Source organism: Trachypithecus francoisi, unplaced genomic scaffold (assembly GCF_009764315.1).
Source record: "Trachypithecus francoisi isolate TF-2019V2 unplaced genomic scaffold, Tfra_2.0 Lachesis_group0, whole genome shotgun sequence".
Classification (NCBI taxonomy): domain Eukaryota; kingdom Metazoa; phylum Chordata; class Mammalia; order Primates; family Cercopithecidae; genus Trachypithecus; species Trachypithecus francoisi.
Genome location: NW_022681453.1, coordinates 193,900,211 through 193,922,549, shown reverse-complemented (window position 1 = coordinate 193,922,549; position 22,339 = coordinate 193,900,211). Strand labels below are relative to the sequence as shown.

Here is a 22,339-nt window from a genome sequence, read left to right as displayed (position 1 = left end):
TAAAAAGCCAGTATGGAAAATACCAAGAAAACATTTACTGATGAGTTTTGTACTACAATCTAAAAATGAGTTGAAGATTTAAAATGAAAATTCACCAGGTGGAGAAGTCCATGATGTGAGTGGAGCTAGTTTGAAAGACTGAGGGCAAAGGTCTCATTTTATCTAAAGCTAAGCTTTGCCTCCAGGCAGTTGTACATTATCCCTTAGATAAGTGGAATTATTTAGAACAATCCTTTTTGCAGCTGATGGCAGAGTAGATTTATTCTACTTGAGAAATTTCAATTCATGGTCACCTCGAGTTTCATTTTGAGTAATTTTCACCTTTGAATCAAGATGTCAAGGAAGAAATATTGCCCATCAGATTCTTCTCTTTGATGAACACGTTGATTAGACATTTTTCACAGAGAAGAGAGTAGTTATTGGTTCTCTTGTTTCATGAATTTGAGTATGTGAATTCCTCTGTTTTAAATTTATATGCACATTAGTAAAAAATTTCAGGAATTCATGACTAAAATACTTGAGAATGTTCAGTTTGCAATGAGTAGGTTTGGTTTTTTAAAAATGAATATGGTTACATTATTTTTAAAGTGACCTGGTAATATCATCTCTTCTTCCTGCTTAAATACATTTTGAAATTTCTGTACTTCAGCCATTTATTTTTAACGAGATTAATATATAATCAATGTGAGGCCATTCTTTCCTCAGAGGACCATATTTACTACTGCTTATTTTTGGCCTAATTTAATATGGAACAAGTAAGAACGTTAAGAATAGAGGCACTTCAGCTAGATATTTCTAATCTAGAGTGTCCCACTTTAATCCTATGGATCATACAATACTAGGCGGCTCATGAAGTTCCAGGATGTAAGAGTACTGATTAAGGGTGAAGCTCTAGCATTAATTCTGGATTTCACCCATTTGTTTTAAACTTGAATGTTAGATTTTAAATAGGTTATAATTTTGTAACAGATATTCTTAACTGATAGTATTACTAGGCCATTTTTGAGGCCTTTGTGTTTAAGCACTTTAAAATAAAAATTGTTTAAAGAATATGACCTGCTATTTGTGAGAGAAGAGTGAACCTCAAGATTTTAAGTTGAACAGTTATTTTCCCCCTGAAATTTTTAACTTCAATGTTTGGTTAGCTGCTCTTTCCTTAAGGTGTTTGCTGATGACGTTCACTCAGCTGATTAGCCAGGTGGTCAGTGGTAGACTCTTCGCTGAAGTTGGGAAGCGTGAAAGGAGAGGGCCTCTAAGTTCTTGCCACTTCTAGTTGCACCCAAATTGCTTGGGTTTCTGCTGCCATCATTTAGGAGCGTTCAGATGTCTTTCACTGTCATTTTTGAGTTTATATATACATAAACTTAAAATGTATAAAAAAGATTTTTCCAATTTATTTTAATGAAAACTTGAAAAAAAAAGCCTTGTTTTAAAACAAGCTCTCCTACCATTCTCACATTTTAGAGGTTAAAAGATCAGAATTCTGGAAATAGTATATCAGAATAAAATTGAGATTTTTCTAATTTATTTGAGGATTATCTTGAAAAGGGTTAGATTTTTAACTCATTCAGAGGGCCTAATATTTAAAGCAGGATAGTTTCATGCTTAGACAGGGGACATGGTGAGATGGCAGAGCGGTTGCTCTCCGGTTACTGTTCTTTTCCTTTATGAGTCTTTAGGGAGCGGGTATGATGGGCTCAGGCAGCGGCTCTTTGTTTTTCCTCTGCTTATCACTGTACATTTTTCTATCAAACGCTTTGGTTACTTGTTTTATTGGGATCCTTTTTTGGTTTTCTTAGCCATAGTATGAAGACTTCAGAACTCTGGGTAACTTAAATGCAGGTATTTTTTATCTTTTGATAATGAAGAGCTCTATCCTTTAAAAGATTCAGATGTAATCTTTGGCAATCACTGATTTATTTCTAAGAAACCCCACTTGTGAACTTTCTATCTGTGCAACCCTAAGGACCTGGGACTCCCTGTTTCTTGCGTGGGGTGATGTGAGAGCACACGTTTGTTTTCAAAAGAAGGTGTGTCTCTCTTTGGCAGTCCCTGTAGCCCTTAGGAGACGTGGGTGGGTAAGGGAAACAGCACACTCTTCTCTCAAATATTGGAAACCAGTTTGGTGGTTCCCACAGTCTCTGGCTCTGTGACTCTTCTTGATCGTTGGCAGGCTCTCAGCCAGTTGAGAATCATCACTGCTTTAGGGACCCACCGCTGGTTATGTGAGTATGTAGCAAGCACAAATTGGGAATCGTTGATCTAAGCAATTATGAAAGTAAGCTGTTACCAACCCAGAAGGGGTGAGGTCATGCATATGATGACCTGGGGGTGGGTCTCACATGCTGCCGTCCCTTTGAGGGGAGAACATTTCAAGAGCAAAATCAGCAAACTCTTGAATCGTCATAACTGCTGTTGTGGTAGATATTCTGAATACCAGAAATTAAAAATAAATTTAAACTGTCAGTGGAAACACCACAGTCTGCATTTTAAAAACTCAGAGCTGTCCAGGCACATAGAATAGTTAAGTGTCTGAAGGGAAATAGAATGGGGTTAAGTTTAAAGAATATGCTTAGTATTATAAATGTTGAGTGATTAGTTGTTTACCATTTATAATAAACTGTTAAATGTATTTCTGGGAACATTCCATAGCAGCATATTCTGGGTTGTTGTTATGTAGACAAATTATATTTGCCTTGGGAAAAATTCTGAGTAATCAAAATTATATTTAAATATTAAAAAATCACATTGAAGTTCAATTTGTGTTAACTGTATTAAATATCTTGGTCACTGTTGTTCTTGTAACGTTTGCTTTTGGCAACACATTTTGAGATCTAAGAAAGGTAGTACTTTAACAGTGCATTAATTAATGTTTTGTTAGAAGCTAAATGTTAACAAAAAGTTTTGTGTGTGTATGTGAAGGTGGCAACTTCCTTTTGTATTAACGCTTTTTAAATGTATTCAGTCAGTGAAACCAATGATTATTATAGCACCAACACTTTCATTCAAGGAAGCATTTAATAGAGTCTTATAATTTGTTTTGCATGGTACAATGGTTCTACTAAAATATACTTCTGTAATAGGTACTAGATGATTTGAAAACAAAAACAGAGAAACCATTTAAAAAATTCCATAGCTTGTTATACAAAATATGCATTGCTAATAGTAGAAGCCATATATTGCCATTGTACTGTTGTAATACTTAACAGTGCTCATCTGGTGCTACCTGTAGACTGTTTGGTATTCACGTCTGCTAGACCCTTCTTCCTGTTTCTTCTTGAATGTATAACGTGTGCCTTTTAAGTTACTTCTAGTGTTGAATGGTAAAATCTTTGTGGTATTTTTGTATTATAATCTGCACTTTACACTTTCTTGGAAAGGAAAATTCCAGACTATCCAGTTTAAATAGTCTTTTAAAAATATTTATAATGTTTACAATAAATATTTTAAATATTTTAATTCAATATCTAAAAATTAGAAAAAATATATGGTTTGTTGCTATTTGTTGCTCTCTTCTCTATTTATTTTATATCTTTTAGAATGGTTAAAAATGAGAATAGCAATGTTTGTCTTGTGGAAGTAAACTTTTATGAAATCATGGGTATAATTGGATTGTCTTACCAGTTGTTCCAGCGTATCAACCTTTTATTTTAGTCATGTCAATATGAGTTAGATGTTCAGTTACTCTCAGCCACCTGTTAATAATCTCTTCTTACTGTTTTTTTCTTTTTAAAGTAGACTGATGAGGTTTAATCAATTGATTCAAGTCAGGAATAAATTTCCAGGGCTAAATGAAAACTATACAGAGATGTTAATAAGTTGCTTTTTACCTAGACTAAATATAAAAAGTGACTAAAAAGTATTAAAAAAACTTTTTTTTTTGAAGCGGAGTCTTGCTCTGTCACCCAGGCTGGAGTGCAGTGGCGTGAACTCGGCTCACTGCAAGCTCCACCTCCCAGGTTCACGCCATTCTCCTGCCTCAGCCTCCCAAGTAGCTGGGACTACAGGCGCCCGCCACCACGCCTGGCTAATTTTTTGTATTTTCAGTAGAGACGGGGTTTCACCATGTTAGCCAGGATGGTCTCAATCTCCTGACCTCGTGATCCGCCCGTCTCGGCCTCCCAAAGTGCTGGGATTACAGGCGTGAGCCACCACACCCAGCCAAAAGTATTAAAATTTTTTAATTCAAAATCTTGGGTTATGCTGTTAGACCTTTTTATTCCTATCCTCACCTTTTTTAAATTCTCTAGCTTTTGGTATGACATCTCTTGCCTCAAAAATCTCACCTTTTAAAAACTGACAAATCTTACTGCACTATTAACAACGACTGTAGCAATGAGTGTGTTATAAGATGGATGCAAGGTATCTTTTTTTTTTTTTTGAGATGGAGTCTCGCTCTGTTGCTCAGGCTGGAGTGCAGTGGCCGGATCTCAGCTCACTGCAAGCTCCGCCTTCCGGGTTTACGCCATTCTCCTGCCTCAGCCTCCGAGTAGCTGGGACTACAGGCGCCCGCCACCTCGTCCGGCTAGTTTTTTGTATTTTTTAGTAGAGACGGGGTTTCACCGTGTTAGCCAGGGTGGTCTCGATCTCCTGACCTCATGATCCGCCCGTCTCGGCCTCCCAAAGTGCTGGGATTACAGGCTTGAGAATGCAAGGTATCTTATAGGAGATAATTATAAAACATGTTACAACAATAATATTCAAAAACAGTATTTTATGGTTGAAATCTTGAGAACAGAATTATGCCAAGCATTTGTATAAGGCTAATGTTAGCAGGAAGCGTTAATGATTTGTCTTGAAAATAAGATTCCTTTGTCTGAGGGATTGATCTGTATGTGTGTGTATATTTAGTTTCTCATGACAAGAAAAATGGTATTCAGTCAGCTATAATATCAGTATCTATAATCTATAAATGTGTATATTTATACATGTACACATTTATTTTTCTAATTTAACAGATGTCCTTGGTATTTACTTGCATTTTGTCGTAGCATTCTTGCTCATATGACCTGTAGCAAAACAAAAACAAACCCAACTTTTAAATATGCAAAACTATGATTTTAAAGCCTTTTTTTTTCTTTTTCTTTTTTTGAGACAGAGTCTTGGCTCTGTCGCCCAGGATGGAGTGCAGTGGCGCGATCTCGGCTCACTGCAACCTCCACCTCCTGGGTTCAAGCAATTCTTCTGCCTCAGCCTCCCAAGTAGCTAGGATTACAGGCACTCACCACCACGCCTGGCTAATTTTTGTATTTTTAGTGGAGACAGGGTTTCATCCTGTTGGCCGGACTGGTCTCAAACTCCTGACCTCAGGTGATCCACCCGCTTTGGCCTCCCAAAGTGCTGGGATTACAGGCATGAGCCACCACGCCCTACCTTAAAGCCATTTTCTAGGATTTTGTTGTTAATTTTTGTAGAGACGTAGTCTCACTATGTTGCCCAGACTGGTCTTGAACTCCTGGCCTCAACCAATTCTCCCCCCCCACCACCTCTTAGCCTCCCAAAGTGTTGGGGTTATAGGCGTGAGGCACTGCACCTGACCAGATTTTATGAGTTTAGTAAGCAGTGGATGTAGGTGCATTAGTTTTAGTTACGCATTAAAGTTTGACTAAAAAGTTACTTTTTTACATGCTCTTTTAAATTCCTTTTAATTAAAAGACAGTATTATTTTTCCCTATCTGATTATCAGTTTGTCCTGATTATCGGTTTGTCTTGTTAATAACTTGCATCCATCCAAAACATTAGTATTTAGGTTTTAGTCATTTCTTTTGGCCTTTATCATGGGAAATATTTATATAAAGAAGATCTCATTTACTATACCTCATTAGGATGACTTTCTTTCCCCCTCATGTGTTAATAAACATATTTCTTTACATTGCTTTAAAACACTTGCATCTTTACTCTTTTCTAACTCTGAGCTTTCTTCTGTGGCTGCATCTGAGGTGCTTTTTTCAGGTATAGTTTTTTTTTTTTCTTTCATTACATAATTTTTCAGCATTTATTTTTAGTTGCCCCTTCCAAAAATGCTCATCTGAACAAAATTTTAATGTAATGAATTATAAAATAGTACTAGTAATAAATATGAATGTTGTTTTATTAATACTTGTGTAAATGTTTAAAGTGTCTTTATTTTATTTCATGCAGGTGATGAAACTTACCAGGACATATTTCGTGATTTTTCCCAAATGGCATCCAATAATCCAGAGAAACTAAATCGTTTCCAGCAAGATTCACAGAAATTCTGAATTTTTTTAAAAATGGGAAAATATGAAATCTGATGACCCCCTAATGTATATAGCTAAAAATTCACAATTTTTTACTGCTTTAATTCTACTAAATTTTGGTAGATATTGAATGGCTTGGAAAAAAGGTACCCATTCATATATTTACAAATTAAAACATCGTTATCTAGCAGTTGGAGAGGAACCTAATTTAGGACCTCTTTTACTAAAAAAGCCTATTTAAAGGGCTATTTCTGTAGATAAAAGTTCAGTCTAGATTTAGGCCATCTCTAGGTTACAAGACGCTAGGAGGTTAGACGAAAATGATTCTTTTGCCAATGGGTGGTAGCATTGAATTTTTTTCCATCGTGCATCTTGCCCAGGATCATTCAGTCAAGCATGTCTTCATCAAGTGGGAGCCAACTGTCCTGCCTGCCTCAAGAATATGTTTTTTCTTTAGCTTTCCTGATGATTTTTGGTGGTTCAGAAATAGGTGTGTGTGTTTATGTGTTTTGGTAACCTAGCTTTCATACACTCAATATATGATTTATTAGAACCAGAGAATGTGTTTTCCCCATTTGTTCATAAATGCAGTTATACTTCTTAGATGACAGGTTATTGTCCAGTACTTTAATGTATGTATGTATAATGGCTGTACAGGTAGACCATAATTCAGTCCTTTAGATTTATTTTATGCAGCAAAAAGATGCTCTTTTCTTTTTTTTTTAATCACAAAAAAAAAAAACCCAGTTCAAAATGTGTAGTTCTTCATTGTTGGGTTGATTTCCTGAAGCCTTGACAGATGTATCGATGTAATAAAACTGTGTCTAACAGGTTACTTGAATGTTGCAAAATTATGCTTTCATCAAAACTTAACTTTTAAAGGAAAAATCAGTTTATAAAATAATATAGGCCATTTTTATATTTGAAATTTGTCCTTTTAAAGATATAGTTTTGCTGTTGCTCCTAGTGAAAGAATCTCTGTACAAAGGAGAAAAAGAACCCCACTAATTCTTAGTTAATACTAAAATATATAGCAATAAATTGCTGTTTATTTTTTTCTACATCTATTTTGTGTACTTGTACACAGTGTACATTCTTTTAAATTATATCATGTATATAGCTTTAGCGTTCGGTTACATGATTCACAGACCCCTGAATTCCAAAATATTATGGATAAACATATTACCATTTATATGCCACAAATTAGTCTGGTTCCATCTTTGAAATGTCTTATCAAGTATAAAATAATTAATTTGCCTTTTTTTTTTTTTTTTTTTTGAGATGGCGTCTTGCTCTGTCACTGAGGCTGGAGTGCAGTGGTGCGATCTCAGCTCACTGCAGCCTCTTCCTCCCGGGTTCACGCCATTCTCCTGCCTCAGCCTCCCAAGTAGCTGGGACTACAGGCACCCGTCACCATGCCCAGCTAAGTTTTGTGTTTTTAGTAAAGACAGGTTTCACCATTATGGCCAGGTTGGTCTCGAACTCCTGACCTCAGATGATCGGCCCGCTTTGGCCTCCCAGAGTGCTGGGATTACAGGCGTGAGCCACTGCACCCAGCCTAATTTGCCTTTTGATTCCTTTCCATTGTGGTCAACAATTAAGTTTATTCTTCTTTTAGAAATTATATGTAAATGATATTGATACTTTCTAAATAAAATAGGTTTTTAAATATATAAAAATTTTATGATCCAATTATAGATAAATTTTCTAACATTTCCCAGTAACTAGAGTTTTACAAATTGATTAAACATCAAATCAGAATCTAGCCAAGCAGGAATTATATTGAAATAAGTTCACATCACAGAAAAGGTTCCATAATTTGGCCAAATTGCATGCACGCAATGCTTATTTAGTAATAGTCACATTTGTTAGATGAGGATAAAAATATATTTGTGAATTATTTCTGAGGAAATGCTAACTCCCACAGCGTTGTATTTAATTATAACAATAACAGGAACATTAAATTTTTACCTTTGCTGTGTGATCTCAAAGTCATAGATCATCTGGCTTTTTAGGTACCTTCACTAAAGGCAAAAATCTGTGTATTAGCGTGTACCTTGAAATTATTTGACCAAGAAGCTCAAAGAAAAGAAGTATGTTAAAGAAAAAGAAAGAAACCTCACTTGTCCTTGATAGTGCCCCTGCCTGTTTTAATCCCAGGACTTCATTCCTAAAGATCCTGACCTTTGTCTGAGGAAATCTAGGCAGTTTTCCTTTTGGATCTGGGCATTGGTGTGTGCTTCGGATCACCTCTGGAGTCTCTGTGGCTGCAAAGGCAATGCCTTATGACACGCTTACCTCCGGCAGCTTGAGTTATGAATTGTTAATGTGGCAGTAATTAGTATCTACTTAAATTTAGTGGTCAGAAATGTATTTGAAGTGCCCTAAAGATGATCATGGTTCATAGTATCTTCAGAGAAAGCAAAATCTTTAATATTGCAGGGAGACTGGCAATACAGAAATACATTTCTGTGACTTCATTTCTTGAATATGCTGAGACCCAATTTGGACTGCATTTGGCAGAAATGATGGAGTAAACAGCAAGGCTTTACATTAAATTAATAGTTACAAGGTAGGTTGGCTCTTAGGTGAATTTAGCCATGTCAACTAATAGCTTTTCTATGGTGTGTAACAAATCTGAGTTATGTTATGCTGTGAATTATTCAGTGCATTATAAGCAATCATAGTTTAAACAATGTTAATCATGCTTTTGGGCTTCATTGGTCAATGTAATTGGCCTTTTTATTTTCTTTCCATAACTTATCTATTATTAATTTCTTATTCCTTATTAATCTGTTAGCTCATCTTTAGCTTACTAACTTAAAAATTAGATTAATACCAAAATAAGAATAGCACTATGAAGAGTTAATAAAATGCAATTTCATGTTAGAGCTAGAATAAAAGTAATTGAGCAGTTATTTGCAGTGTTTCATTACAACATTTATGTGCTTAAGATTTCTAAGGTTTTAAAAGTTACCTTTAATACAATCCTTAGAAATTCAGAAATTTCCTGATATTAGATTATGGTGTTTGCCTAATTTATACTGGTTTTCACTGTAGATTTTAATGAACTTTGATTGGTTACTTTTCCAGACATACAGATTTAATTTGGAATATGAACTTTGGTTCTTCATGAGTGCATTTTGAAAAAGAAAAAAATACACATTCAGAATCTGGCCAATTTAAGTTTGTATTTTAAAAATATTTTATGCATGTTAAGTATGGTCGCAGTAAATTGTGTGTAAGACTAAATTTAGTACCATTTTGAATAATCAGACATTCCCAGATCATTCTTATATTGTCAGATAACACTTCTGTATAATACCACTTTGGACCATGGACATGAGCTGGAAGAATGATGTATTTTTATAGATTGTATGTCCAGAATGACCTTAGAACCGCATGATACAGTGGAAGGAGCACTGGACTAGTAGTCACTACCCTTTTTGGATTCAGGGCTCCTCACAATTAAAATGAGTGGAATGAAACAAGGTGAAAACATAAAAACATCCCTTTGTGTACTGTTTTGCCACTCACAGTGTACTTTGGCATTGCTTTATCTCCCTGGATTCTCATGGTAGGATTTCTGAGATCTTAATCTAAGAGCTCCGAAGTTGTCTACTTTTTTGACCCTAGGGTGCTCCTTTTGTTTTACAAAGCAGGGTCATTTGGTTTGCTAGCTGGTGGCAGAGTTGGCACCATTACCCAGGTCTGACTACCAGTCAGAGGCACTTTATTTGTATCATGAAATGATTTGAAATCATTGTAAAGCAGCAAAGTCTGATAATGAATGCCAGCTTTCCTTGTGCTTTGATAACAAAAACTCCAAATAATCTGGAGAACCTGAATAAAAGTTTGAAGGGCTCGATTGGGATTTGAAGACAAAATTGTAGGAAATCTTACATTTTTGCCATAACAAACATTAATGAAAGCAAAACATTATAAAAGTAATTTTAATTCACCATATACTTATCAATTGATTGATGCTTCCGGATGACATCTACAGATACGGTTTTGTGGACATCTTTTTCTGTTTAAATGTGATAATGTGGAGACAAAGCGAGGTTTGATGACATAAACTTTTCTCTGCATTGATCTTTTCACTATCTTATTTGCTAAATTTCTTGATTTTCTTCAACCTCCCCACCCTCCATTTTTTGGATATTAAACAGGGAAAGCTTGCTACATTATAAAGGTTGTTGGCACCATTTATTTTACACAAAGGCTAAAGGGTAACTTTTGGAAATGATGAGCTACTTTTATATATGTGTTTACTCGTGCTTTGTGATATTTCTGGATCATTCCAGTCCTAAAGGCTTACTACATGTACTATTTGTTGCTACCTGTGGAAAGGTGTATCTTAATGTATAACCAACAGCCCGTTTACTTTTTATTAGTATGTAGAGGATTTGAATGTAGTTTTACAATAGTTTGTCATTATAAATGGAGCAAAGTACATTATCTTTATTCCAAAATGTACATTATGTAAGAAGTGTAAATATACTTGATTAAGTACTTTGTATGCCAAAAAATTACAGTAAGTCAATAAAAATCTCACCTCTGGCTTAGTTCTTTCATGCCGACGTACATTTTCTTGTGAACTACACTGTGAGCATATCTGTCACCAGCAGTTATTTTTAAGGTACTGTGTTTCTTCCCAGCCCTTTCAAATCCACATTCATCCTGTTTGCTGATTACTTCAATCAATGAATCCATTTGGATCTTTTAAGTATACAATTCTCTCTGTTCACAGAGCTGTTATGGCCCCTAATTCATTGGCAAAAAGATAAAAAGCTATTTTTAGCGGGGGGAGAGGCTTGCTCTAATTTTTTTCCATTATGATGGACATTAATGTTGCTAATCTGTGCAGTACATTCACATTTTATCCTTTTAGTAAACAGACACACACATTTGTCTGTGATTGGGACTGGAGGAATGGAAGGTTGAAAAAACCAAACGAAGTGAATCACCTGCATTTGCTTTTAAAAAGAGCTAATTGAAAGCAGACACATAAACTTTTCAATATAACTTGTTTTATTCAGCTTCATTTCATTTTCAGAATAGTTCTGTGGAGAACCCACATCAGTAGTCTGTAAATATTTTAAGTGAAAACAGTTTAATTTTTCAATTATTGCGAAAACAAAGCTTTTTGCTTGTGGAGAAATGTTAAGAAGCAAGAGACTCATTCACAATTCCATTGTCTTAACCTGTGCTGTCCAAAATGGAACTCACTAGCTACATGTGGCTACTTAATTAGAATTAGAGTTCATTTCCTCAATCTTACTGCTGCATTTTAAGAACTTGGTAGCCCCATGTGGCTAGTGACTATTGTTTTGAACAGGGGAGATTGTAGAATATATACATTGTCACAGGAAGTTCTACTGGATAGCACTGAGGGAGATACTGTTTCTTTTTTGGTGTATGCCCTTCTAGACCTTTGGGTGTGTGTATTTATACATTTATACAATGGGATCATACTGTTACCCACTTTTTCACTTAATAGATGGGGAGAACTTAAAATTTATGGGAAATTTCAAACATACAAGTAGAGAAAATAACTTCAATAGCTCTAATATAAGCCCATGGCTTATATTTATTCTCCTACCCATTTTTCCCCTTTCCTGGACTTTTTTTTGAATCAAATCCTAGACCTTTCACCAGCAAATCATTCTGTATGTACATCTAAAAGTTAAGGACTGTTTAAAAAATCATAACACTTCTTAAGCTACAAAACTACATAATCAGTATTCAAATTGGTTGTCTCAAATATGATTTTAAAAATAGATTGTGCAAATCAGAATTCACATAAGTTCCATACATTGCAGTTGGTGAATATGTTTCTTAGTCTGTATAGGTTTTTCTTCCATTTATTACCATTACTGTTTTCTTTTTTCGGAAATGTGGTCTTGCACTGTCGCCTAGGCTGGAGTCCTGTGGCAATTATAGCTCACTGCAGCCTTGAACTCCTGAGCTCAAGTGATTCTCCCACCTCAGCCTCACCCATAAGATTGGAGTACAGACATGAGCCACTTCACCCATTTTTTTTTTTTTTGGTTTGATTAAAATTTTAATTATGGGGAGAAATATGACTTAAACTTTCTTACATGTGAAAAAGGCTTATCTTAGTAAAGACCTTTCCCTCATTTAAAGAGAAATAAACTGAATTTCTTTTTTTTTTCATGTTTTCCTCAAAAACATTTATTTGAAGAGTTTTTTTTTTTTTTAAATTTCTAGGGTACATGTGCATAACGTGCAGGTTTGTTACATATGTATACTTGTGCCATGTTGGTGTGCTGCATCACCCATTTGTTTTTAAAATTTCCACCTGCAGTTTGTTGAAAACATCACTTTTAATGACTGCATTATTTTAGCTTTAACTACTTCATTGATGACCATTTGATTCCAATTTTTTGCCTTCATGAACCTAACTTTGCTTTATTTTTATGTTTGTTTTTTGAGACAGGGTCTCACTCTGTTTCCCCGGGCTGGAGTACAGAGGCGCAATCTCGGCTCACTGCAACCTCCGCCTCCTGGGTTCAAACGATTCTCCTGCCTCAGCCTCTCAAGTAGCTGGAATTACAGGTGCCCGCCACTACGCTGGCTAATTTTTTTTTTTTTTTGAGAGAGTTTCGCTCTTGTCACCCAGGCTGGAGTGCAGCGGTGTGATCTGGCTCACTGCAACCTCCGCCTCCCAGGTTCAGGTGATTCTCCTGGCTCAGCCTCCTGAGTAGCTGGGATTACAGGTGTCCGCCACCATGCCTGGCTAATTTTTTGTATTTTTAGTAGAGATGGGGTTTCGCCATGTTGGGCAGGCTGGTCTTGAACTCCTGACCTCAAGTGATCCGCCCGCCTTGGCCTCCCAAAGTGCTAGGATTACAGGCGTGAGCCACTGTGCCTGGCTAATTTTTGTATTTTTAGTGGAGAAGGTTTCACCATGTTGGCCAGGCTGCTTTCAAACTCCTGACCTCAAGTGATCCTGCCTCAGCCTCCCAAAGTGCTGGGATTACAGGCGTAACCCACCATTCCCGGGCTAAGCCACCATACTTGGCCTTGCTTTATTCTTATGGTTAAATATTTTAGAACATTCTTAAATTAGGAAGAATTCCTAGAAATAATGCTGCTTCAGTGGTTGAGTATATTTTTGAGACTCATCCAATGTGTTAGGCACTGTTAGGTTCTGGGTATATTGTGGTTAATAAAAAATGTATATTCTGTCCTCTTGGAGGCACGTTCTTGCAATGAAGCAAGATGAGACTAGGGTAGTATATATATATAGGTGGCCCTCACAGAATTGTGGAGGATGGCACTTAGCCCAGACACTGGATAGGAGGTATTTAGAGATAATTTGTGTAGGCAGTGACATGTAAGCCAAGGTCTGAAGCAGAGAGGTTGAATAATCTATGCAACCTTACAATGTGGAAATGGCTCAACAGGAAAAACATTTACCTAATCTCTAGTCAGAAATCAGAGAACTTGGCCAAAGTTAGAACTGAAAGGTTATTGTGCTTACTCAAGTTCTTGGTGTATTTAGACATGTTATGATACACCAGTTACCTATCTCTGAGAAAATAGTGAATATTACCATCTGTCATATTGCATCCTTTTTAATTGTGCTACTACTATGCTTTGTATGTTATAGGCACTCAGTATCTATTGGATAAATAGCTGGCTGGCTACTTTGAACCTACTGTGTTTGCTTTCTGTCCGCAATACACTTCAGGAAGCTGCAACTTTTTATTTATAGGCAAATAATTGGGAATGATAAGCTACAGTAATATTGATGTCAGAATGATGCATTATCAGTGATAAGTCAGAACAATATAAGTCAGAATTATTTTTCTGACTTCCTGTGTAAAATTTATTTTTTTGTTACAGTGGTCTGATCGCGCCACCACTGCACTTTATTTGTATTTTTGATTTTTTAAAAATTTTAGTTTTTTGAGATGGAGCCTTACCCTATCACCCAGGCTAGAGTACAGTGGTGTGATCTCGGCTCACTGCAACCTCCACCTCCTGGGTTCAAACGATTCTCCTGCCTCAGCCTTCTGAGTAGCTGGGATTACAGGCGCCAGCCACCATGCCCAGCTAATTTTTGTATTTTTAGTAGGGACGGGGGTTTCACCGTGTTGGTCAGGCTGGCCTCAAACTCCTGACCTCATGATCTGCACACCTCAGCGTCTGCCCACCTCAGCCTCCCAAAGTGCTGGAATTACAGGCATGAGCCACCACATCCAGTCACACCCTATGAAAATTTAAATGATCATTATGTCTTAGCCATAAATTCCGGGACTAATGTTCTTACAAAGGTTTGAAGAAATGTTTGTTGAATACATTGATTATAAAATAAGAGGGGGAAAAACTCGCCTTATTGGTGGTGTAGGTAGGGGACGAAAAGGCACAATTCTAGAATTCTCCTTTATTAGTGAACAGTAATTAGAATGTAATAATACTCTAGCATGCTTCTTGGAGAGCCTGTGGAACATATAATAAAGCTTTAATAGAGATTTGGGGTTTATTTGTAAATACCCCAGAAAAGCTTATGGTTGCCGAATTGTGTTTTCGCATGTGTTGGATATTTAGGCTTTAAAAAAAGAGTTTGGTGTCTTTAGTAGAGTTTATTGGTAGGCACTGTTCTAACTGCTTTTTAAGTATTGTCTCTCATAAGCCAATGAAGCATAGACACTAGTATTAGCCCCATTTTCTATAGGGTGACATTGCAGTTCGGCGTGATTAAGTAACTTGTGTAAAGTCCAACAACCTGTAGTGGAAGAGCTTGAATTTCAGCCTGGATCGTCCACCCCAAGGCTTGCTCTCTTAACCAGCTGTTAACCGTATGCTAACAGTTGTGGTAGAATACACGCAACTCAGAGCTTGAGTTAACTGTTTTTGGAGCTAATCTTGACTAGACGCTTGGACTTGGAAACAGTAAGACTTGGGTTAGGATTCCAGCTCCATTATTTACTAGCCTACTACATTTGGGTAATTCTCTAAATCTCAATTTCCTCCATTGTAAAATACTTCTATCTCATCGAGTTGTAAGGATCACATGAACTGCTCGAGTGTGGTAATTCTGCTATTTGGGTTTTCCCCCAAGGTGAGTAGTATGTGTGAACTTGTTGCAGGCCTGTTTCAGAGATCCAATGTTTTCCAGAAAAGTGTTGCTTCAATAGAAAAAGAACAAGAGTTAAAAATGAGATGGACTGAAGATCTGGGAAAGGTGGGCTCTACCCACACTTTGAGAAATGATGGCATAGCCCAACAAACTCTGAGAGACCAATCTATATGTGCGTTTGTCCATTATTTTCACCTCCTCCTCTCTCAAGCATGCACAGCACTTGTGCGTGTTTACTTAAAAACTACTGGGATAGCCTCAAATCTTAGAAGCCTGAAGTTAGTACGTTTTTATCTAGTTAGCAGTGTACAACTAACTGCCTAGGGTCGAAATTGCCACTGGCTAGCTGTGTGACTTTGGGCGGGGGACCTCGGTGTGCAAAACTCCCTGGTACTCCCAAGAAGGCCCTTGATAAAGTGTTAAAAAGTCTGTTTATAAAACAAAAACGGATGAAAGTCGCCCTCCAGGGCGTTGCTGCGCTGGGGCTAGGGGAGCAGCCTCGCAGGTTCGTGCGGGCGGCGGGGTCCCTCTGCTGGCCACATCCTCCAGCCTCCCTCCGCTCGGCCTCCGAGACGACGTGCGGCCCGGGCCATTTCCTCCCAGGGCAGCGGGAAAAGGGAGGAGCTGCCGGAGCTCGTGTGCAGGGAGAGGCGGAGACGGCTTAAAGCCTCCAAGAAATTGGAGAAAAAAAGGTGCAGAGATTAAAGCTTTCCCTCTTGGTGCGTCCAGCTTCCCTTTTTGCTAACCTAAGTTCTCCGTTCGGGCGCCTCCATTCCTTTCAAGGCTCAGCTTGCATAGCTATCCTCTGGGGCTCGGCGCGCAGGGCGCCATTTCTCAGCCAGCACAGGGGGCCGGCCCTCAGCACGCTGGGGTCCTCAGTCCGCCCCTCCCACGCCGGGCACGGGATCCCACTGAACCCCTAGCCAGGCCTCTAACACCCTCGGAACCTAAGACCCAGCGGCTACGGCAGACCGGCCCCGCCCCTCCACGCACCGGCGCCCGCGATTGGCTCCAGGCGGCACGGCCCCGCCCCCGCCATGGCCACCGCCTGCCGCCGGGGCTAAGGGGCCGCCGGCGTCCGGGTACCCGAGGGCTCTCGCGCGTTGCTGGCACCGCTGGCGCCGCGGTCTCCTAGCGCATGGGCCTCCTCCGAGGCGGGCTCCCATGCGCTCGGGCCATGGCGCGCCTGGGCGCTGTGCGCTCCCACTACTGCGCCCTGTTGTTGGCCGCGGCGCTGGCCGTCTGTGCCTTCTACTACCTCGGCTCGGGCCGGGAGACCTTCTCCAGCGCCACCAAGAGGCTGAAGGAGGCCCGCGCCGGGGCTTCCGCCGCGCCCTCGCCGCCCGCGCTGGAGGTGGCGCGAGGCTCTGTGGCGCCAGCCCCCGGTGCGAAGGCCAAGAGCTTGGAAGGCGGCGGGGCCGGGCCGGTGGACTACCACCTGCTGATGATGTTCACCAAGGCGGAGCACAATGCCGCGCTGCAGGCCAAGGCCCGCGTCGCGCTGCGCTCACTGCTGCGTCTCGCCAAGTTCGAGGCGCACGAGGTGCTTAACCTTCACTTCGTGAGCGAGGAGGCCAGCCGCGAGGTGGCCAAGGGCCTGCTGCGGGAGCTCCTGCCGCCCGCCGCTGGTTTCAAGTGCAAGGTGAGCGGGCCGCAGCTGGGGGCTCCCTGTGGGTGGCCCACCCCATCCTAGGCGAGGTCAGTGCGCGCTCCCGGAGGGGATCCGGGGAACTAGCTTGCAAGCTAGTGTTCACAACCTGCGGGAGGTCTCGTTCGGGGACGTGTCCCGGAGCCAGACGCGCTCAGCTGGTGCTGAGGAGTGGAGCTGCGTTTTTAATGACCGCCTCGCTTTCCTCTCCCCCAGTTAAGTGCAGCCCCCAGGAGAGTCCGCACGCCCCCGTTTTGCTAACGTTGCAGAGTTCAGAACTGCCTTCAGAGTCTGCACCTCTGTTTATGTTCCTCAGTTTTTGACTTATGAGGATGGAACTGGTCACTAGTAGTCATCCTGAGCAACTGGAGAGGGCCTTGGTGAGGCCGCTGGAAGTGTTGAAGTTGCGGTGACGTTTCTCATTGCTCTTAAGGTATTTCGGTCGGATCTGGTCAAACTCATTGTGACCCATCTTATCTCCTCTCTGCGTCCCTTTTACCCCTTCCTCCAAGGGTCATGAACCCATTTAGAGAAGCCTGGAGTTCCTCCGAATGAGGAAGAGAAAGCTCAAGAGGAACAGATATGATCTGGGGAGAACATAGCTGGCCGCCTTGTCCCAGGCCGGACCAGTCTGCCTCCGTGACAGCTTCCATCTCTGTTTATCATCTTTCTTCACTGCCTGGCTCTCCTTGTCTGAGATGGGTTCCTGACATAGTGTGAATTATCTAGGTCGAATTGCTTACTTGATTTTGAATAGTTGTACAGAGGGGATCCGAGGCCAGATTTTGGAAAAGGAGTAGTAGGTGATATTAAAGGGTGGAGACTGATGTTGATTGGGGAAGCATGCTGAGGGAGGAGTTGTTTATGTGAGTGCCTGGGGGAGCTGCTGCCAGGATTCTACAGGCTTCGTGAGTCTGCAGTGGCTCCTTGTTGCCTACGGAGTCAAGTCCCAGTTTCTTGGTAGGGCTGTTGTGTTGTGAGCCTGGTCCACCTCTCTGGCTTCACCTCTCCTCCTTTCTTTACATGCACCTCATACCTTAGCTATGTGTAGAGTGGGTCTTATACATGCTATACTCTCTGCCTGCAGTGTCCTCTTGGGCCCTTGGCCATTCTTTACTCAGCGTTCACCTCCCCTGAGAAAGTCTCTAGACCCTTGGACCTCTGAAGCTCCTTTCTGGAGGACGAGCCTGGCAACCTGTCCCAGGTGATCCTAATGACTCTAATATTTGAGAAACATTGCACTAGTTCGCGGTAGAAAACTGAGGGCCCTTGGCCATAGGGTCAGTCTGGGCAGATCTTGGAATTTGACCAGGTCTCCAAACACCACCTGGAATATCAGCATTGTCATCTCTTCTGGGCCTACTCTGCACCGTTGCCAGATCTCTATCCCCTTGTCCCGAGCTCCTGCTGCAGCTCTTGCTGCACACCCAGTGCTTTCCAGCCTACTAGCCTTTGCTTCTGTCATTCTCACTGTTGGGGTGCTCCTTCTTTCCATTTCCAAGTCTTACCCATCTTCAGATACCATCCCCTCCTTGGAGCCAAGGAGCCGTCCCTTCTTTCCTCTTCTACTTCCCCGATACTGTGACTGTATAATGTCTTATCATCCATCCCTATGTACAATGCCTGGCACTCTTAGTTGGCATCAGAAATATTGGCCCAGGGGTAGATCCAGCCTCAGGGCTGAGCTCCTCCTGTCTTGGAGGTCTAAGTGTTTCATGCTCGGATTACCCCACTTTACTGGGCCCAGTTCCAGCAGCCTCACTCAAGGCCTGGAGGCAGCTGCAAATGACCGGAGGGAACTGATAACTCTTCTATTGAGGGGTGAGGGGTGAGGGTCTAGTGTGTGGGGACTTCTAGCCAGATGTCAGTGGTCGGATAAGGGTTTATCAGTCCTGGCATAAAATTGCTCCTATTACTTTTTTTTTGAGACGGAGTTTTGCTCTTGTTACCTAGGCTGGAGTGCATCAGCACGATCTCGGCTCACTGCAACCTCTGCCTCCTGGGTTGAAACCGTTCTCCTGCCTCAGCCTCTTGAGTAGCTGGAATTACAGGTGCCCGCCACCACGCTGGCTCATTTTTTTTTTTTGAGAGAGGGTTTTGCTTTTGTCGCCCAGGCTGGAGTGCAGCGGTGTGATCTCGGCTCACTGCAACCTCTGCCTCCCAGGTTCAAGCGATTCTCCTGGCTCAGCCTCCTGAGTAGCTGGGACTACAGGCGCGTGCCACCACACCTGGCTAATTTTTTGTGGTGGCTAATTTTTTGTATTTTTAGTAGAGACCGGGTTTCATCATGTTGGCCAGGCTGGTCTCAAACTCCTGACCTCAGGTGGTCCACCCGCCTCGGCCTCCCAAAGTGCTGGAATTACAGGCGTGAACCACCGCACCTGGACTCTGTTTTGTTTTGTTTTTGATAAGAATTCTTGCTGTGTTGCCCAGGCTGGTCTTGAACTCCTGAGGTCAAGCGATTCTCTTGCCTTAGCCTCCCGCGTAGCTGGGATTACAGGCACACGCCACTGCACCCGGCATTCCCATTATTTTTTAGTTCATATTTTGTAAATTTTTCTGTTTGTGATGAAAAGTGCCCTTTTTTTCCTTTAAATGTGTGATTCTAAAAGGTTTGCTTCATTTTACTTGTGATTTAATTCTTCCTCAGGTTTGGAATATTTCTGAAAAGAACGTATCACACATGCCTTTCCTCTGTCTGGAGTACTCCGTGCTCCCATCCTTAGTACTCAGCTTTCAGGTCTTGGCTTTGGTGTTCTTTCCTTGGTAAACCTTTCCTGAGCTCCCGTTACACACTTTCAAACTCCAAGCACTTTTCCTTAGTAACATTTATCACAGTTGTATTTATATAATCGTTGGATTAATTGTTTGTCTTCCTTGCTAGACTCTAAACTCCTTAAGGGCATTGATACTGACCTTAAATGCTGCATCCCTAGCACCTGAAATATGAGGGGATTTTATACTGGAATTGTTTTTTCAGTATTGACTCGGAAGAAGGAAACTAGAATTTCTCACTGGTTGTGTCAGAGCTGGAAGGGGTTTGGAGTATATAGCATGACAGGTGAGGACACTTGCCCAAGACTTTCTGGAGAGTTAGTTGCGGCTGGACCTTCATCCTAGGTCAGTGCTGTTCCCTTTGTGCCATATTTCCCCTTTAAGGAGCACCTCAGTCTTGTAAGATGAAGTCCAGGGGCAGTTTATTTTTATTCCCAGGGAGAATTGATTTGAATTGTGTTAGAACTGTCTGAAGATAGCCTGGGGGCTCTTCTTCCCTTCGGATGGCTCTGGGACCTCTGCATGGCTGCAAGATGCAGAACAGGGCCGCAATGAACAGGCACGGGGCTGGTGCTCACACACCCAGGTCTCAGGCCGTTTTCAGGTGGCATAGAAACACCTTTTAGCTGAAGTGGTTGCGGAAGTAGATCATAGAACATTATTAGTGACCTTCAATTTTATTTTGGCTAATTGGATATTAGCTAAAAAGGATTCATGTAGGGTTGCATCTTGTTTTAAATATGTTTGAAAGTTGTAATTAATCGGTTAGTTTGTTACCTGTGAACAGGGAAGCATGTTATTTGTTGATTAGTAAACTTCAGAACTTGCTATGTTCCAGGTACCAGTGTAGGAGCTGCTTCTAGTCTATACAGTAAGTCTGTTTTCTAAATGTATCAGAATCACCTGGGGACACTTTTAAAAATACAGAATCCTGGGCCCCACCCCAGCCTTTGGGCTCAGAATCTCCTGGGTGGGGCCTGGAGATCTGTATGTGGATGGAGCTACATAGGCAGGCTTGGGAGTCACTGCTGTAAGAAATCCAGGAGTGCCTGCTGCCCTCCTGCTGGTCTCTCAGACCCAGTTCAGGCATCCTGTCCTCTGGGTAGCCTTCCCTGGGGAGCACGATGCCTGGCTCATAGCGGGCATTCAGGAACTCTTTGACTATGACTTTTCCATCCAGGCTATTCTGGCTGTGCTGACCTGGGAAAGGCTGCCACATTCACCTTGCTAAAATGCTGCCTTTTTAATTTTTATTTATTTATTTATTTATTTTTTGAGATGGAGTCTTGCTCTATCGCCAGGCTGGAGTGCAGTGGTATGATCTCGGCTCACTGCAACCTCTGCCTCCCAGGTTCAAGCGATTCTCCTGTCTCAGTTTCATGAGTGGCTGGACTACAGGCACCTGCCACCACACCCAGCTAAGTTTTGTATTTTTTAGTAATGACGGGGTTTCACCACGTTGGCCAGGATGGTCTCAATCTCTTGACCTCGTGATCTGCCCGCCTCAGCCTCCCAAAGTGCTGGGATGACAGGCGTGAGCCACCGCGCCCGGCCAAAATGCTGCCTTAATGTATCAGTTCCATTCAGAACCTCAGTGGCTTCTGGCTACCTGTCCTCCCAGGTCATGTCAGCGTCCTAGACCCACAGCAGTGGCTGAGCTTCCAGAGTTCTAGGACAAGCTGTTCTTCCCATGGCGCTTTGCCTGCTCTGCTTCTGAGCATCTGTTGTCTCATTTTGTCAAGTGCAGTCTGACACTTGTAAAACTTAGATCAAGACTTATCCCTTCCATAGGCCTTTCCTGCTGGATCAGGTTTGACAGAACATACCATGAAACCCCCAAATAATGGTGGCTTAAACAAGGTTGAATTTATGTCTCATTTCAATGCAGTCCAGAGGTAGGCATTCCTGGGCTGGCATGGGGGGTTTGTGAAGTCACCAGGGTCCTTGGCTCCTTCCTGCTCTCTGTTTCGTCATCCCTGAGAGTGGCGCTGTCTTCGTGGTCCCGGATGGCTGCTGGAGCTGGGGCCATCACATCGGTATTGCTGTGTTGCATTTAGTCCGGTTTAGCCCAGTGCTGCTGTGTGTATTGTTTCAGGTCCAGTCTCATAACACGGTTCTACTCTACTGACTTCTGGGAAGGTGATCACTGAACAGGCCTAAAGGCGCCTCTCGTGTCTCCTCTCCTTGCCCATGCTGGCCAGCTCTCTGCAGAGGCGGTGGGGCCCACCAGCCACTGTTTGTATGGCCTCCATGGAGCACAACAATATTACTTCTTTGTGGTATTTCCCTTGTGCTCTCAGCTCAAATGTTAACAGTTCAGAAAGACCTTCCCTGAATCTCTTTTCTAATGCAACCCTCATGCCAGCCTTCATCTTTCCCATCACCTTGTGCATTTTTTTCTTTTTTTTTTTGAGATGGAGCCTTGTTCTGTCACCCAGCCTGGAGTGCAAGGGTTCGATCTTGGCTCACTGCAACCTCTGCCTCCTGGGTTAAAGCAATTCTCCCGAGTAGCTGGGATTACAGGTGCCTCCCACTATGCCCAGCTAATTTTTGTATTTTTAGTAGAGATGGTGTTTCACTATG

General features: G+C 41.4%; 2 protein-coding genes across 3 annotated transcripts in view; both read left to right on the top strand.

The window, feature by feature from the left end:
• The window catches only part of ACAP2 (ArfGAP with coiled-coil, ankyrin repeat and PH domains 2), a 177,858-nt gene extending 167,069 nt beyond the window's left edge, over positions 1-10,789 (top strand). For both annotated transcript variants that reach the window (XM_033213108.1, XM_033213109.1), the window contains exon 23: positions 6,142-10,789. In XM_033213108.1, the coding sequence (XP_033068999.1) occupies positions 6,142-6,242 (101 nt within the window). In that variant the 3' untranslated portion in view covers positions 6,243-10,789. The remainder of the gene's footprint in view (positions 1-6,141) is intronic.
• A 5,571-nt stretch (positions 10,790-16,360) lies between these two features.
• Positions 16,361-22,339, top strand: part of XXYLT1 (xyloside xylosyltransferase 1) — a 200,537-nt gene continuing 194,558 nt past the window's right edge. Inside the window, exon 1 of the mRNA XM_033213102.1 lies at positions 16,361-16,975. Coding sequence (XP_033068993.1) covers positions 16,472-16,975 — 504 coding nt within the window. The 5' untranslated portion in view covers positions 16,361-16,471. The remainder of the gene's footprint in view (positions 16,976-22,339) is intronic.